Genomic DNA, 19,063 nt, shown 5'->3' with positions numbered 1-19,063 from the left:
TTTTGAATACCCCAGTTAAATTATCTGCTGACAGATGAACAGATAATGGAGGACCTGAGAACACTGAATAAGGTAGGAAATAGCCTCTTTTAATGCGCAGCACTGTGGAATATATTTTTTTCTAGATCACAGGTTCTCAAACTGTGGTCTGAACTCCATTGAGGTCCTGCATGTATGTAGTTCCTTCTAAGGTGCATTCCTGGGCAGCCACACAAGGGAAAGAAGGGCTGACCACCTAATTAATGGAGCTGCACAATTAGGCTGGCCACCTAATTAGAAGAACTCTACTCTCCTAGTTTAAGTGCCTGGACCTTGGAGAAGTGTAAAGTGAGGTGGTAGCTTTGGGGATGGAATAAGGGATAGATGGGAAGAGGCAGTGGAGTGAGGTGGGGGCAGTAGGGAGGTAGGTAATGGGGAAGAGGGGTTGGAGGGGATTTGGGATGTGCAAGACTGGCGACCACAGAAAGTGAGGACTTTCTTCAGTTCCAGCATTGCAGCTTCGAGGAAGAGATGGCTCTCTTTTCCAGCTTGGTGGCTGTTGTGGTGCAAGGGGGAGAAATTGATCCACCCCCCTTCTTTCCTATCCCAGCTAAGTGGCTACTGTGGAAGTGGAGAGACAACTACTGCTAGAACTAAGTGGAAATCACTTTCCCAGATGTTTCGTTTGGGGAGAGGTATGGCAGCCACTAAAGCCAGATCTTTATCTGGTCTAGTTATGACTCTTGAAAGTACTCCCATTGACTCCTAAGTAACAAGGAGCACTGGGTAGGGAGTACCACTAAGAGTTTATAGGATAAACATCTTATTTGCAAGCTCTTTGAAGCAGGGATCTCTGTCTGCAAATACCAATCCATGTGTTAATGGAAAAACTTAAACAACAAATAGTCTAGCAGCACCTTAAAGATTAACAAAACATGTAGATGGTATCATGAGCTTTCGTGAGTTTTTTTTCCAACCCACTTCAGATGACTGGAGTATTAAAAGTCCAGATCCAAGAATAAATGAAGGTGGGAGGAGGGGAGGGGGAAAAAGTGAATTAGATTGTTCAAATTACAAGAGGCTATGTTACTATTAAGCTTTTCTGGAAAAATCATTACATGGTCTGCCAAGATTCTTAGCAAATTCCAAGTGGTCCATGGCGGGGAAATTTTTTTTTTGACCACTTCTGTAGATCAGGTATCTCCCTATCTGCCTAATCTGTTGCTCCTTTTCATAATTCTGGAAAATTGTCACCCTGTGTAGGTATCCCACCCAAAGTTGGCTTTCTAGTGTGTACTCCACTGCTTAACATAACTAGGCATATGAAGATGGTGGTTCCTTCCTGCCATGTGCTCCCCCAATCCCAATTCCTACAGGTTAGAATTAACATTCATAAAATGGTGTTTGGGGTAAATAGTACTTCTGATTCTAATAAAATAGGAATCTGAAGCATTTTCCTTCTCACTTCATTTGGATTCATAGACACTGATACACACTCCTGTCAGATGTTAAGTTTTAAAAGAGAGGTCATGTTTCCTGTTTGCTCTGTAATGCAGCTATGCTTTGTTTTATGTCATAGAATGCTCTTTGGGAGAAGTGTGAAGTTGCACCCATTTATATAAAGATTTGTCTTTTCCAAACCTGTCTTCTGTTTTGTAAGAACCATAAATTTCTACAATCAGGGTCTGCTAATGGGCTTGTTTAAGCTATGTGAGATGATGGGGTTAACTTTCAGCTCTCTTCAGTGAGGGCTATTTTAGAACTGTTTATTCCAAGCCTAATCAGAACACTCTGGAGATGAGGGTAGGGTATGAGATGAAGTTTGGTTTTGGTTTTATTTTGGTGAATTACTTGAAGTTAGGGGAGAACTTCACTTTCTGTATCTTGCCTTATGATGTTCTGTGTCAACTCTTGTTCACTATTCATGATTTAGTGTTTTGCATTCTAGTTAGTGGTTATAACATTATATTCAAAAAATTGGAATATAAAATTATACCTCACTTTTCATTTGTCACAATTCCTTTTCAGACTAATGCTTTTATTGTACCACAAGTTGCATTTCAAATGTCTAAAATTGCTTTGTTCATTTTTTTTCCTGGTAGCTTAAATCACCCAAGAGACCAGGTAAGTGCATGATGATATTAACATTTGTACCCAAATCATGTTCTCTTAAGCATACATGAATCTTGTTGGGAGTCTCGTAGCAATCTAAATTGGAACTTCTTTTAGTCTCTGGTTAGCCATCTAGTGAGATTAACTGGCAGTTCTACTGCTTTAAAACTGCCATCTTTTTTATAAAACTCAAGTGTTTTGACTAGCGAAACATAATTTTCAGGTGTCTCTTTAAATGTAGGATTAAAGAATTGACCAAAATGCTTTTGGTAAGAGATATTTCTCTTTTAAATTATGAAAATATTTAAAAAAAGAAAATTACACACTTAATGTATTGAGAGAGCTCATCCAGTTTTCTCAGGTGGGTGGAGGCACATGGCTTTCAGTCTTGTGCTGCACAATTCACTAGAAGGGTCTGGATACTTGTGTTCATATCTGGCTTTATTTCAGTTTTTGAGGTTGGTTACATAGCAAGGGTCAGAAGCTAATTCAAAGTCCATTCTGTCTGTCCACTACGATTGACTATTGCTTTTCAAGCTCTTTGAGAGAAGCCTGGCAGATGCACTTTTGAGTAAAATGAGACAAACCGGAGTGAAATGACTTGCCCAAACAGCACTTTTGTCAAAGCAGAAATAAATTAGTGTTCCTCTGTTCATACCACACCTCTTTAGTCAATGAAATTGCATTAATGCCTCTGAAGCTAAGACTTATTCTTATAGTCAGACTTCCTGCTGCATGTATATGTGCTGATGTATATACAGACTAGCATGTGCACAACTTCTTTCTGTTCTAGCTTCTCCTTCGTCTCCAGAACACCTGCCAGCAACTCCTGCAGAATCTCCAGCACAGCGGTTTGAGGCCCGGATTGAGGATGGCAAACTCTACTATGATAAAAGATGGTAGGTTTAGGTGAAAAAATGTGGCATTTTGAGCTCTGTAGTGACAAAAGAAAGCAAAAATAACTTGATTTAGACAAAGTGTTAGACGTGAAACATGTTTCTGAGCAGGAGCTAGCCAGTTACTCCATGTGGTGATCAGTGTGACTCAAAAGTGGCTATAACTCTGTACAGAAGAAGTGTTGACAGAGCTCTGAGTAATAGTGTGCTTCCCTCTGGTATTACTGGAAGGATATTTATGGATATGTAACTTGCAGTTATTGGGGCTCCATTTACTACTAGAACTTTGAAATATTTTTATTAAAACTAACATTAGAAAAAGTAGCCACCATTAAATGTAGTATTATGTGCATACAATCACAAATCCATTAAGCTATTATCCAAATATACTGGTGTTGACGCGGAAGCGTTTTACAATATTGGAAGTTCTTAATTCAACTTTTATGGTACATTAGAATGTTATGCCACAAGGTGGCAGAATGTAGTAAAATATTATGCACCAGCAGAGTAGAATGAAAAATGTTTCTAATAACTAAAACCAAGTAACCTTTAAAGATCAAACCCACACACAAGAACCAACTTCAGAAATGATGATCAGATTTATCTCTGTAATTTTTATGGATATATAACTACTGAAGCCTCACAATACATCAGGGAAGATAGTCATTTTGTACAGAGGACTTATTTCACTGGATCTTCCCTTTTAAGCTTAATCCTATGAAATATGCAAGAGTGAGCAATCAAGGATGCAATCTAGTTCTTTTAAAATAGCAAGCAATTTACATGACTCTTGCATTATATGTGTTACTTTGACTGTTGAGCCGTGTGTTGTAGACTAGTTTGGAGTAATGATAGCTCAGAAAACCAAGGGAAATTGCTATAACCTTCTCACTGAATGGGTGGCATGTGAAATGAGTTATACTCAAGATGAGCACTTAGAAGGTAGTTCATTTTCTCATCAGATTTAAAGCCTGTTCTTTTTACCTATTAAGCAGAAGGCTCTAACTAAAAGTTTGTATCCTAGCACTGCTGAAATTTTGCTGAGTTTGTTAAAGTAATTTTCCTGTTGCCAACCTTCTGAGGTTTGGAGTGGAGCTTGAATTTGTGGCTTAAACTAGGATTGAACAGATTGAATCTTTTCACAAGGGCATTATGTTCTTTTCGCTCTAAATAACTTTTTTTTTTAAATTTAAAACTACTATTCTTTTCCTTGCTTTTTCTGAAACCAGGATTAATAGTAATAATTAAACTTCACTCCCTGGAATTTCAAGCTCAGACATATCTGTAAAAGGCTTATGTCTTCCCGCTTAGAAACAGAGGCTGTTCTTGCATCTTTTTTCCTCAAGCAAAATTCCCACAAAATTCAACTAAGTACACAGTTGGGCCCCAGCTAAGCTTCCCAAAAGCATGAAAGGACTCTATAAATGATATGTGGTTAGGAGGTATTGCATTGTAGCATAAATATTTGTATCTACCCACATTCCGTTATAATGGGATTGCATTGTCAAAGACTGTAGCCATTGCCTTTTTCCGGGGTCTTGTACTGCTTTGTTATTTTACATTTTCACTAGAATAATTCCACTCACGTTTTGATTGATAGTAATAATGCCTCTGCAAAGTAGCTGATATTTTAAAATAACAAAGTATCTCAGTGTGGTGGGAGGGTAATTTTTTTTTTTTTTTTTTTTTGAAATGCATATTAAACCTGAAGCTGCTAGCGTGCACCAAAATAATGAACTCTGACAGCTCAGGAGTGACTACTTTCTCTTCCTCCTGACAGGAGACACAAAGGACATTTCTCTCAAAATAAGTAATGTTTAAGGCTAGAAATGGACTCCCTGAGGTTTTGTAGCTACATTTGGCAAACTTCTTTTACAAAATGGAGAGTTAATAATAGGAATCCCAGCTGGATATGGAATTAGTCTATTTTTTCCTTAGCCATTTTACCCCAATGACTAAAAGTGTGGTCTGCAGCCAAACTACTGTTTTTCTTCTTTAATATTAACTTCAGCTGTGCATAGTATTAAAAAAGGAGAATTTTATAGTCTGGCACGGGAGAGGTCTCCATTATTCAGACCACCAGTGTGAAGTCCAGTGTTTCATCTCTGAGGCTTTGGTTTGAGTTCCATTTGTCCCTCAGATAGTGCTCCTTTCATCTTGTGAATGCGTTTTTCAATAAGACATTTCAGCATTGTGTTAAATATTTCCTAGCTGAAGATGAAGCTTCATCCAGCCGCAATATGTTAGCCTTTTATGACAGTTTCTATGATGTAAAATAAACTAAGAGTTTTCCTGTTAAAGCAAGTTTTCCTTCTCTCCTAGAAGCCAGCTAAAAAATTCCCAGGTAAATTTTATCCTGGGGGGAGGGATAGCTCAGTGGTTTGAGCATTGGCGTGCTAAACCCAGGGTTGTGAGTTCAGTCTTTGAGGGGGCCATTTAGGGATCTGGGGCAAATCTGTCAGGGATGGTATTTGGTCCTGCAATGAGGGCAGGGGACTGGACTCAATGACCACTCAAAGTCCCCTTCAGCTCTATGAGAGAAGTATATCTCCATATATTATATTATCCTACTCCACCTTTCCCCTTCTATTTTTGTCCTTTGTTTTCAATGGACCACCTTGAGCAACCAAGTCCTCTTCATCAACAAATAGGCAATGGTAGTATCTGATTTCCCCTAATCATCTTGCTACTCTCCATTAGTTCTGCTGTATACCTAGCTTAAGGGTTTCTATAGTGTTCATTGTTATGGGTATGTGCTAATGAATGACTGTCTCAGCTGGTGAAAATATAAGTCATTCTTCAGCCCCACTGTTCTCTTGTCAGTAAGGGTGCCTATTGCAATAGTGGTTTTAGTTTGTGATGTGGAAGTATGTATTTTAACACATAACTAAGACACCATCACTTCATATAGACAATGAAGAGCTGTCCGGTGATTGCAACTTCTGCTTACTACCAACCTGATAGTGAGGGTTCGTAATATCCTAGTATTGTGGTTTTCAGGCAGGCATTTTCAAACAGGGTTGTAAAATTTGAGAACACTTTCCTTGTACAAGATAATTCTGCTGAATACATGTTCATTGGCCCAATCTCCAGGTTAATATTAAGTTATCAGGGAACCAGCTGCAGGTCCCTCCTGAAAATGATAAAGTTTTCCTTGGATGTTTAACATTTTTTTGAAAATTTAATTTTCCTGTCTGTTTTGTTAACCCAATGTCTTCTGTTGAATTTGCTATGGTGGATATCTTTTCTCATGTGAATGGAGTAAAACTGAGCCTCTAATCTTCTTTACCAGCACATAAACTGAAAATGCTAAGTATGGGAGTCAGTCAATAGATTACAGAACTAATTGTTGGAGATTTTCATATTTTATAGAATGTCTGTTGTGGAAATAACAGATTATGCAAATTATTGTACTCTAATAGCTATCAGCCAGTCAGAGTGCAAGCATCTGCATGCTGAACAGTTCCTGAGGAAATAACTGTGCAAAGGTACTGATGCTCAGACACCTGATCTAAATGTCAGGAGTGTCATAATAGGGACAAAGGTGGAAATATAGCCATGCTTCGGTAACTATAGAGCATATCTGTACTCTTGACTAAAATTATTCATTTAATTATACTGAAATAGATTATTTGCATATGATCCCTGCTTATAGGATAACCATAGGTTGGGCAAAAGAAAGACCTAGCATAATTTAAATACGGCATTAACAAGGGGAATCCTTGAGTTTGCCTCTTGTTTTCATAACTTTAATGTTAGCTTTCTACAGGCACTTAAAAGCACTGAATTACCCTGTGGCATAACCCTTAGACAAAATAAGACCATATTTTATCTAATATTCTATAAGAAAAGAAGCTTGCACAAGCTGGATACAGCATATGTCATGTGAAATCCTAGCATTTCCTGCTTATAATACAGACTCTGCTACTAATTGATAACTTTGGGTAGGATGAGAATTTAGGAAATGAGAAATCAAACGTTAGACTTCAATAACGTAACTTTCTTCCTGACTTTCTAAAACTGTTCTCTCTTTTCCAAGAGTTCAAACACCGTGAATGTGTATGTCTTGTCTGCTCAAGTGCCTATAGGGCAAATATTTGTGTTTCAAGGCAGTGATTGGCAGATTATGTGGGAAGAGGAAACTTGAAAACTCTGATATTTGTTAAGGTTGCCCAAGGTTTTTTATCTGCACACGAACTAAAAAATAGAATAAAAATCCATATTAATCTCATCAATGGTTTATCATCCAGATGTCATACCCAAGCACTCATCATCTTTGCAATCTCATTTCTAACACATTGTGTACATAATAACTAATACAATCATTCATTGTGCGTATAACTTGTCCTGCAAAACCTCGCTTCCACAGCTTTTAATTCCCACATTTGCAAGACTAAACAGCTCTATCAACACACAATGTCTCTAGTTTCCTTACTATCCCCAGGAATCTGAGGTCTATTTGGATTATTGAAAAATTACATATACTGAGATGTCTTTATCATGACAGTTGAATAAGAAGCCATGTGAATTAGGATTGGCTTGGATTAATATTGATGTTGCTTGGCTTTGTTTATTAACTGCATTGTTAAGTTGTTTGCGTGCATTTTGTTAACTACCAGTTCAGTATTTTTGTGTTGCAGTTTCCCTTTATTTTTTTTTTCTAGCATCATGTTTAAATGGAGTTAGTGTTCTCTTTCTAGAACAGTTGTTCTGATACACCTTTGATGCCTAATGTACAGGGGCTACCTTCTGGAATCCCTTTGCATATTCTTGGGTGGAGAAGGTAAAAGTTAAGGGAAGATCTTGAGATAAAAGGGTATTATGAAATGAAAGGGAGAGATTTTCATCATGTTTTACTTGAAATTGTATCCACTAAATTGTATCCAGAGCTAAAACTCTGCTAACTCTGCTGCAGCTCCCCCACTTCTTAACTAGTTGATGAACAATCCATCGACTAGTGGATTAGTTGATTAAACTAAATTTAACATCCCTAATCCCAGCTGTGCAGCTGGGCCAGCATGATTTTGGCCACATTTGGGCCGTTCAGCAGGGCTATGGCCATGGCAGGCAGGTCTGGAGCATCGCTTGCCACATCTGGTAAATGGGACTCTTACCCCAGAGACCCAGCAGGACCCCGCCCTGGCTGCCCTGCACTTCCCCACCAGTGACTGACGGGTTAAATCTGTATTATTGTTTAACCAGTTAATTGTTTTAACTGCTTTTACATCCTTGCTGATTACTCCCTGAAATTAGTGGAGTGGGAGAATCTGAGTACATAACTTTGTAATGTTTGAGTGCAGGTGGTGAGGAGGGCAATGGGCTTAAATCCTGAGCTATGTGAATGTGCTGAAAAAGCAAAAATCCTTTGTTACTTTTCCCATGCCTATAGAATCCATGTAGCTTGATTTATGAACCACTTAGCCTTTCTAAATCTTCATAAGCAGTAGATAAGACCTCCTGGTCAGCTAACAGATTCATGAATTGTTTTTTGCAGGTACCACAAGAGCCAGGCTATTTACCTGGAGTCGAAAGAGAATGCTAAGATCAGCTGTGTGATCAGCTCAGTAGGAGCCAATGAGGTAATGAGCTTCTTTAAGTGTTGTTCATAATGAGACCATGACAAAGGTTAGTGCAGAGAAGCAAATATGATGTCTGTCATTTTGGTTTAAAAAATCATAATCGTGATATCAATTCCACAGGAGAATAGCAGCCTCTTCCTTTAGGGAAAGATGTGGTTGTGTGATATGTCAGAAGCTAAATCTGAGGTGCGGCAGAATTACTGTTTGCTTCATAATCTTTGTAATTGTGCAGCCAGCAATACTTGCTTTGCAGTGTCAGTGGGTTGTAATATTTATAACTTTAATAGGTAGTTTTGGGTTGTTCTTTGACACCCCTATTTAAATCAATTGATTTATAGAGATCCCTCTTCTGTGTTCCTCATTGTGCACCAAAAATGACAGAATCATAGAGCGGGAAGAGACCTCAGGAAGTCATCAAGCCCAGCCCCTTGCCCAAGGCTGGACCAACCCCAACTAAATCAACCCAGCCAGGGCTTTGTCGAGCCAAGACTTAAACACCTCTAGGGATGGAGATTCCACCACCTCCCTAGGTAACCCATTCCAGGGCTTCACCACCCTCATAGTGAAATAGTTTTTCCTAATATCCAACCTAGACCTCTCCCACTGTATCTTGAGACCATTGCTCCTTGTTCTGCCATCCGTCACTACTGAGAACAGCTTTCTCCATTCTCTTTGGAAACCTCCCTTCAGGAAGTTGAAGGCTGCTATCAAAATCCCCCCTCACTCGTCTCTTCTGCAGACTAAATAGACCCAACTCCCTCAGTGTCTCCTCGTAGATCATGCACTCCAGCTCCTTAATCATTTTGGTTGCCCTCCACTGGACCTCTTCAATGTGTCCACATCCTTTCTATACTGGGGGGCCCAGAATTGGACACAATACTCCATATGTGGCATCACCAGTGCCGAATAAAGGGGAATAATCACCTCTCTGGATCTGCTGGCAGTGCTCCTCCTAATGCACCCTAATATGCCATTAGTCTTCTTGGCTACAAGGACACACTGTTGACTCATATCCAGCTTCTCATCCGCTGTAATCACCAGATCCTTTTCTGCAGAGCTGCTTCTTAGCCATTCAGTCCCCAGCTTGTAACAGTGCTTGGGATTCTTCAATCCCAAGTGCAGGACACTACACTTGTCCTTGTTGAACCTCATCAGATTTCTTTTGGCCCAATCCTCTAATCTGTCTCTGGACCCTATCCCTGCCCTCCAGTGTATCTACTTTTTCCCCCTATCTTAGTGTCATCTGTGAACTTGCTGAGGGTGCAATCTGTCCCTTCATCCAGGTCATTAATAAAGATCTGGATTATGATGCATTTTAGTCCTCTGGTTTCCTACTGTCTACCTGCAGTGACAGTTCCCTCAAAAAATAACCGCTGAATGAAAAGTTTGACTGACGGTTTGAGGTTTCACCTTTGGCTCCAGAGCCAAGTCTGTCTTAAGCACTGGATGGAATCAATATTAATGGCCTTGGATCAGTCTTGATGGCCAAAAATCCACATTGTAGAAACATTACATGTAACTGGTTGTTTCTGTTGAGGAGCAGCAAAGGATTAATCTGGCGGGAGACTTAAATACCTTTCACATGTAGAAATGGTGGCCCCGTTCTACCCACTGACCCACTGAAAAATCAGTTAGGGGCTGCACACAAGTAAGGAATAAAAAAACCCCAGCCCTCACCAGTGCAGGCTCCCTAATGCCTTAGGGAGCTCTGAGCCTCAGGAGTCAGAGGCAGGTCACTGGGCCTTAGGTTTCCCATCCCTGCTGTATGGCTTGATTATTTAAATTAACTTGTAGCAAAATGCCAACATATATAGTATAACATACACAGAAATGGCTAATTTAATTTAAGGTTATAACAATTAACATTAAGGATCTTAATGCTGGAAATGATATATGGCCTGAACTGAAATTTAAGAAAATCCATTGCAAAAAGATAACGTAGACTTCCATTTTCTTAAAGTGGAACACAACAATTCTTTCAGAGGCAGCCAGCTCCAGCACTGGATTAGAGAAAAGAGGGAAAGAAGCTGTTAATACCTTTCTCCCATGTGGCATTTCAGCTGCAAACAGAAAGGCATGGAAGATCCCTCTGAAAGGAACCATGATGGGGGAAATGTGTGTACTGGGCTTAAGGGGAGCAAACAGCCATGACAGTCCCCAGGGCAAGGTGTACTGTGGAAGGGGCCTTAGAGGTATGGGTCCAGGGACCACCAGCCTTCAACCCCATCCGGAGCACACCATGCTAGTGTTTCTCCTGTCCCCTCCCCCCCTTCCGTTTCCTTCAGCCCCTTATTGCTGCCTGGAGTGTGGCAATTCAGCGATGACTTAAAGGGCCTGGGGAACCCAGTCACTGCTGCAGTAGGACTGGCAAAGGCAAGGAACCCTAGGCTTTTCAGAATTGCCAGGGCAGTTCTCCTCCTCCTCTCCCATTGTCAGCAGGCCTGGCTAGGCTCCATATATACTCCTAATTGGGACAGATGGAATTCTTTAAGGTCTGAGAAAAGATGGACAGATGTCACTCTTACCCTGGAATTAAAACTTGCTAAATGGGATAAGATTTCTATGGAAAGCTGAATTTTTGTGAATAAAGTTAAAAGCCTTAAATATTGAAATTAGTGGAGATGTTGGGAGACGCTTCCTAAAGTGAAAGGAATAGTTAATAGCTAGAAATATAGAAAGTTGTATAGTCTACAACAACCACCTTGTGACTGGTGTACGTCAATGGCTAAGAATATATCGCTACCTGAAAGCCAGCACTAAAATGTGAATTGGTTGGACTAAATTTGAAATTGTTTATATTTATAATGCAAAATACTGTACACTGTTCATAATTGCAGCAACACTAAGGTTTTTTTGAAAAGAAGAAAATAGGTTTTCATTGTAGTTTAAAACACATTCTAAAGTTTTGAAGTTAAAATGATAAACCCAGATGGACATATGCTCAGATTTAGTTTTAAAGGTATCTGATTGGGATTCCAGAATCCTTTACAGTAACTTTGATTTTAAAAAACTTCATTTTCCAATTGGCTACTTCTATAGATGCAATTTGTTGTCCTTTTAAATAGACTGTATATCTGCAGGAGTACGAATTTTTTAGTGTAGGTGTTTAAAAAGCAAGCACTTTTATCTTCTAATACAACTTATAATTTAATAGTGTGAGAAATGCTTCAGTGAACAAATCAGGGCAAGCATTTCATTTGACTAATAGTAACTTGTCTGAGCAAATCCCAGGACAAGTAATTTTATGATCTGTGGATCTAGGGAGACTTACTCTTGATTAGCTAAAGCTGAATTAAAGGTTTCTTATGTGAGCTGTCACAGTAGAAAACTTCACCTGCCTGATGCCTAGAAAGAGTAATTACTTTTCCTGATAATAGAGGGTTGGAAACAGAACAAGATAAAGCTGGTGATTGGCTCAAGGTGGCTTTTAAAAACCTGTGTTTTTTATTTTTCCTGAGAAACTAGGGGAGCTGCAGACAGCAACTCTTATGGGGGACACTAAAGAGTCCTGAAAGACTTTCTTTGGTATTTCTAATCTTGTTGGGTCTGTCTTTCTTTCTTTCTTTCTTTCTCATGCAGATTTGGGTGAGGAAGACCAGTGACAGCACAAAAATGAGGATCTATCTAGGACAGCTACAGCGAGGGTTTTTTGTGATCCGCCGGCGATCAGCTGCATGACTGTCGTACTTTCTTTCTTGATCTTTTTTTAAAAGAACCCTCTTACAAGGAATAACCGTCTATCCACCCAGCCATAGCAAGAGAGAATGCTGTTATGGCCTTCTGAAAGACAGTTTGTGGCTGGCCACATCATCCCAATAGTCCTCAAGTCTAGTGACACAAGCTCTGCCCTGGAGCCCTGGACTACAAAGCTTCTCTGAGCTTTTTTCATATTTGAAGAGACTTTCTCATCTTTATATCTTTGTACTGTGAAGCGTGTGTGTACATTGAAAACAACATAACTTAAGTTTTGAATCAGGGAGGAAACTCCCCAGCCATTTTTCTTATCACAAGCTAATTCTGGTTTTTCTGCAAAGCTCGGGGGGCTAAGCGGGAGGAAACTAATCCATCTAGCTTTCTCTGTAACATGACATCACTTCTGTTGGATGTGCTGTTGAAAGATTTGTCCATGCAATGAGAATTTTTTTTAGGAAAGTGTGAAAAGTGTTCTTGGAAACGTGATTTGCCAATATTTCAGTTGATTTTAACATGGCTAAACCCAGTCCTACTTGGTGAATCCAAAGCTTCCTTTCTCTTCACATTAAAAACCCTTCAGATGAACAAACAGTGTGTGTCTATACTGCTATGCTGCACTACATTTTCTTCATAAATGAGTGTAAACCAAAGGATTAACTGAACTCTTCATGAGGCAGTGAAATTAGATGAACAGCACAGTATAATCACTGATTTATTATTTTTTTTAACCTTTCAGTATGTAAATATAAATTCCTTGAATTTGACTCAACTAATGGGTCCTACTGGAACAGTTGATGGGTAACACATTTGTTGCTCTCAGAAGAGTCTGATGCAAAATTAAAAGCTGAATTGCTGGGCCTTGACAGGGCATATGACGGAAACATAATACAAACATTTCCCTTTCAAGGTTGTTTTAGTTATTGGAAACCATGATGAGTGTCTCCTCTTCAAAAGTACTGTAATTCTGCAGTGTTTAACTGATAGTCTCAATGAATGTTCAGGTGTGCTTAAACCATTTGAATTCCTGGTAGCTATTTTCTAAAAATACTCATTTACAAGTTGGCACAGATGGCCAGAGACCACCATGAAATGTGTAGTTCATGCTGATGCATCAACCCAACATGTAGGAAAGAATGTCACATTTCTGCTTTTGGTGTGAGTGAAACTGAGTCTCTACTTGAAAACACTGGGCAATGAATTACAGTGTGCACCTTCATTAATGTCATTGGAGGTGGGGGTCTTTTTACTCTTTTACATTTCCTGTTTGTTCAGGATCAGGTTTGTATTTCTTTCATATTCAGATAAATGAAATATTTGAAGTTACTTTTCTCCATTCCTTTTGTTTACTACAGTTGGGTGGCAGTCAAGTGTACACTTTCTTGGGTTCATGGTGGAATGTCAGAGATTAACTTCTGATATACTGGCTATGTGACTGAGTCCTCTTTTACATGTTGTGTGGCATTTTGGCCCCCTCTGAACCTTTCCTAATGTGAGAATGAGAGGAAGTCTGTTACCCACCTCCCGAAGATGTGTTCTCATTGCAAATTAAGTCAGATGGAATGCAGGAGACTCATTGAATTCAGTTAACAGCACGCTTAATGTGATGTTCTGCTTCTGAGAGACAGATTTTAAATAGTGATGTACTAAATAGGATTTGTCACTGAGTCTTAAAACATGGACTTTGTGGTTCTTATAAATAAAATAGTATTCCATAAATAGGATTCCCTACTGAATTAATTTTGTGTGTGTTCCTGGGGGAGGCATTTGAGGACCTGGGATCAATGAAGGGCAGGCATCCTGCCAGTCCATTGGCAGTAGATGGGTTGCTTCTGTGTACATCTAGGACATACTTAACCCCTGTTTTCCTCCCTTTGCTCTACACTTATGCAAATATTCGGTCCTATCTGTAGTGTGTGTCTAATATTTTGTACTTCATGGTTCTGAGAAAAAACATCCAGACTTCTTAGCCTTCAAAATAATCCTGCTTTATTTCCACATTCTCTGAGCAGCAGCGTGGATAAAAATCACTTACATTTTTTATTTACTTTACCTTTCTCTTTAAAATGAATTTGTTTTATAATTAAATGGGAAAGTATGTTGACGCCTACACTTCAGCCTATTAAAATCCTATAAAATATACCCCAGCATCAACAAACCCTCACATTTCAATGATTTTAAAGGGTACAGGATTTTAAAATATATAAAGCAGGTGGGAAGGAGAAATCTTAACTTTGAGGTCATCTCAAGCTTTATAAATTGCACGATATCATGCATTGCATTAGGCATGTATTTTCAGTCTTCACAAAGCAAATGCTGGTTTTCACATTTTTCCATTTGTTTGGACCATATAGTTCACCTCATGTACTTTTTTTTTTTTTTAATTGCAGTTGACCTAGCTGGTGCAAAGAGAATATAGTTTTCATTTTGACCTAGTTCATTCAGAGTTGAGAAACCAGTTGTGAAAGTTTTGGGTTTTTTCCTTTCCAGTCTGCGAATGAAATCCAGATTGGAAAGGATGAAATCAACTAATAATTCTAAAACTTGAAAAGGCGGAGGCAGGAGGCCCACACTTTGAAAATCTGACTTCACTTAGGCAAAGAAATAACTATTAAAACCAGCAGTAAAATGCTGTTTTGTACACTTCTTATTGAATCCCATTTTCTTTGTAAATACCATGATTCAAATCAAGAATAAAAAAAAATCTAGTAAATGTTTCATTCACTTTTTCTAACACTTAAATAAGATTCTGAATATGTTAAATGAGATAATTGCTTAAAAATGGGTTGGTATAATGTATGCTCCTGCTTCCCACAAAGAAATCAATTTCATATAAAGAGCGTAGGTGGTTGCAAATCAACCTATTTTGATGTTTATATCAACCAATAAGAATCTAGTTATTTGCCAAAGCTTCAAAGTACAAAAGTAAAACACCATTGAATTGGGGTAGTTTAAGTGGAGGCTTCTTGCTTTAGCCTATCACTAAAATCCTTGTTTTTAACCAAGTCTCTGCTGACCAGATTTGTTGGGGGAAAGGCTGAAACTAAAAAACAGTGGAGACAGCACACTTGAGGAAATGTGGCTAATCTGGTTCTCCTGTAAGTCTGTCTGTTCAAGAGCTCCTTCTATATGGTAAGAGCTCGGGCCACCAAATTTGGTTTGCTGCTTTCTCTTATCCTAATGTAAAGCAAAATCAGGGTTTGGTTGTGCCAGGAAAACCAGTAGCCCCTGGAAAAGGACAGTTTTCCATAACAAGCAAAGGGAAGGGCTTCTGTTCCGAGGGATGCAATATGAAAGTGGCCACTGGGGGCAGTGAATATAGGGAGTGGCTAACAGGACTGCAGCGTATCCACTGGGAGCAGACACACCAACAAGGGAGTGAGTGGCCAGCAGGGCTTGCCTGTCAGCCCGCTGAGGCTATCTCTACATTACAGCTTTTGTTGGTGGAGTATGCAAATGAAGCATGAAAAATGCTAATCGATTGCAAGCCATTTTTGTGCAAAAACAAGTAGTGCGGATGTTTCCTTTTTGTGCAAGACCTCCCCGGGCATAAAACGGCTCGGAATAGATTATGCAAATGAAGCACGACAAAATGTTAATCACTTCATTTGCATTGCCTCTTCCGGCAAAAGCCGTAGTATAGACAGAGCCTGAGTAAATAGACCTCCTTCCCCAAACCCTTTCCCCACCGCTGCCCTAGGCCACAGTGCTGGTGGGGGGAGAAGAGAACCAGCCCCTGGTAAGCTGGGGAAGTGGCCTGGTGAGGATAGAACAGGCGTGGGGGGGGAGGGTTGTCAGGTATCCAGTATTGACCCGGACAGTCTGGTATTTTTGCCTCCTGTCTGGTTAAAAATTGTTAGAAAATATTCTAAAATGTCCAGTATTTTCTGATATTTTTTTCTTTTTCCCAGCCAGGTACTTATCTGGTTCTGCAGAGGAGCTGTCTGGCCTGGAGCAGGAAGACAAGATGGTGCACATCTGCTGGCAGCCTTTTAGGATGAAAGCCTCAAAAGCATTTCTCAACAGGGCCACGCTGTTTTTTTTTTTATTATTATTATTTTTAGCTTAACTCTCGGGTTGTGTGGTTTTTTTGCTTTTGCTCAACAACTTTGGTCTTCTTTCCCTTTTTTTCCTCAACGGAACTTTTTCCCCCGGTGTTTTTTTTTTGTTTTTTGTTTTTGGCGGTGGTGGGGGGGGGTGGTTGGTATCTTTGGTTAAACCATCTGGCAACCCTGCGGGGGGTAGAGAATTGGCCCTCAGTCTCCTGCATCCCCAAGACCCTGCTCTGAAGGACTCGGGCAACTCCAGGTAGGTCTACTGGGCTACATCTAGACTGCAAGCCTCTTTTGAAAAAGAGCATCTAGACTACAATACGCGGATCGGAAAATCGATCCGCTTTTTCGAAAAAGAGCGTCCTGACTGCTGGGCGCTCTTTCGAAAGGAAAAGCCACCCGGAACCGCTTCTGCCAGGGCATGGGGGCAGCATTTCCTTCCAGGTGCTGCTGCCTGCCCTTTGCAGAGACGCGTGGTTAAAGGGACACCCCTGAACACCCGTTGCTTTGCTCCTGCAGCTGCCTTTGCTGTCCCTCTAGAGGAGGTAAGCAAGGCATTGCAGTGCTTGTTTGGAGTGCTCAGCTTCCTGGGACACCCCAGCAGGTTTTTTGTTTGTAGATTTTTCTGTTTTAGACCCGTTTTTTTTGGCATGGAGCCAGAGCTGTCCCTGGGCAGGCGATGGCCCCACGCCATCATACTGCAAGTGTGGCTGCATCTGCATGACACAGTCATGAGGCTACTTCCCCATCTGGACCCAAACCAGAGGTACGAAGGGATCGTCCATCATGCAGCCCCACTGCCCTTGCCTCCAAACTTCTTTGTGGACAGGCATGTTTGGAGGCTTGACACCAGCTCTGACTGGTGGGACCGGCTCATGATGGAGCTCTGGGATGACCAAGAGTGGCTACGCAACTTCTGGATGTGAAAGACCAGTTTCCAGGAGCTGTGTACCTGGCTCGCCCCGGCTCTGCAACGGCAAGACACCCACCTGCGGCCCGCTATCCCCCTGGAAAAGAGGGTCGCCATTGCCCTCTGGAAGCTGGCAACCCCCGACAGCTACCGCTCCGTGGGACACCAATTTGGAGTGGGCAGGTCTACTGTTGGATACATCCTGATGGAGGTAAGTCAATGTCTGGGGACAGTCACAGTTTGGGGTGGGGGGAAGGGAGACTGTCAGGAAGGGCAAAGTGGAGTGTGAGTGGGAGGGAGCTCCTCCACTCACCTGAACTGGTGGGGGGGGGGGAGTTCTGGGGAGGGGATTCTTGGGGTATTTGAGAGGGAAGGTGGGTGGTGGGTTCTCCTAAGAGATAAGGCATCCCTTCTAAAATTTTGTTGTCTGTCTCTTTCTGCAGGTGGTGAGGGCCGTCAATTCAGAGCTGCTCAACAGGCTCATCTGGACAGCGTCATGGCCAGCTTTGCTGCCCTTGGCTTCCCGAATTGTGGAGGGGCACTTGATGGGACACACATTCCAATCCGTGCACCGCCCCATCGAGCAGCCCAATTCATTAACAGAAACTGCTACTTTTGTATGTTCCTCCAGGCCCTGGTCGACCATCGTGGCCAGTTTTCTGACATTTGTGTTGGGTGGTCAGGGCGGGCACATGATACCCGCATCTTCAGGAACTCGTACCTCTACCGGAGGCTTCAGGCAGGAACATTTTTCCCACAGCACGACTTTGCGGTTGGGGATGTGCACATGCCGGTGTGCATAGTGGCGGTGCCGCCTACCCCCGATGCCGTGGCTGATGAAGCCCTACACCGGCCACCTGGATGTGAGCAAGGAGCAGTTTAATGCTCACCTTAACCGGGCTCGCAACCAGGTGGAATGTGCGTTCGGACATTTAAAAGGGAGATTCCAGTGCTTGCTCACACGGCTAGACATGGGGGAGCGCAACATCCCTGAGGTGGTGGCCGCGTGTTGCGTTCTCCATAACCTGGTGGAGAGGAAAGGGGAGGCCTTCCTACCAGGGTGGGGTACAGGTGCTGATGGTCAGGAGAGGCACTTTGCCCAGCCCCGGACAGCTGCCATGTGCCAGGCTCACCGGTCTGCCGTTTGCATATGGGAGGCCCTATGGGAGCGATTCTCAATTGGAGGCCACTGACTCTATGGAGGGGCTTCTGCCTGGGGACTGGGCCCTGGCCCAATAAAAGCTTCCCTCCTCAATCTCCTGACCCTGCTGGTAGAAATAATAAACACCAGGGTTTGTCTCAAAAGAATAGGTTCTGTTTTATTGTTATAAATATCAGTCACTGAAAAATTGTATAATGTTGCAAACATAAAAAAGCTTTTGTTGATTTTTGATGTATAAAATATACTTTCATGACAAACTGTGTATAATAAACATTTTCTTTAACACAATCCTTGTTATTTAACTGGGGTGATGGGGGGTGCTTGAAACCTGGAGGGCGGAAGGGGATCAGGTTGCATGGTGCTTGCCTGCTTGCAGTCTCCTGCTTGGGCCTCATGTTCGGGGTCAACCATGGCCACGGGATCGGGTGGGGCGACTGTCCATTGGTTGGACAACAGATGGTAGGTGCTCTTGGGACTGGGAGGCCTGGGGGAGAGGAGGGCCAGGGGGGGAGAGGGGCTCAGAGACTGGGGGGGACTGAGGGAGAGGGAGGTACAAGGGGGGAAGGGATGGTGCTGTGGAAAGGGGGTTTGGTGGGGCAGGGTCATGGGGTGCTGGAGGAGCAGGACCAGGCACAGGTGCAGGCAAGCTGCAGACCTCCCTGAGAGTGGCATACAGGGACATG

General features: G+C 41.6%; 1 protein-coding gene across 4 annotated transcripts in view; it reads left to right on the top strand.

Annotated features, from left to right (window-relative positions):
* The window catches only part of SUDS3 (SIN3A corepressor complex component SDS3), a 40,654-nt gene extending 22,003 nt beyond the window's left edge, over positions 1 to 18,651 (top strand). For 2 of the 4 annotated variants that reach the window (XM_075898144.1, XM_075898145.1), the window contains exons 8-12: positions 11 to 72; positions 2,082 to 2,103; positions 2,885 to 2,990; positions 8,482 to 8,566; positions 12,146 to 13,582. In XM_075898144.1, the coding sequence (XP_075754259.1) occupies positions 11 to 72; positions 2,082 to 2,103; positions 2,885 to 2,990; positions 8,482 to 8,566; positions 12,146 to 12,244 (374 nt within the window). In that variant the 3' untranslated portion in view covers positions 12,245 to 13,582. Of the gene's footprint in view, positions 1 to 10; positions 73 to 2,081; positions 2,104 to 2,884; positions 2,991 to 8,481; positions 8,567 to 12,145; positions 13,583 to 16,167; positions 17,430 to 17,661 lie in introns of those variants that run through there. The other 2 variants (XR_012895951.1, XR_012895950.1) reach the window with 2 other exon arrangements.
* The last annotated feature ends 412 nt before the right edge of the window (positions 18,652 to 19,063 follow it).

The sequence above is a fragment of the Pelodiscus sinensis genome, chromosome 15 (genome assembly GCF_049634645.1).
Source record: "Pelodiscus sinensis isolate JC-2024 chromosome 15, ASM4963464v1, whole genome shotgun sequence".
NCBI lineage: Eukaryota > Metazoa > Chordata > Testudines > Trionychidae > Pelodiscus > Pelodiscus sinensis.
Note: the sequence above shows the minus strand (reverse complement) of the source record. Positions and strands in the feature narration are given on the sequence as shown.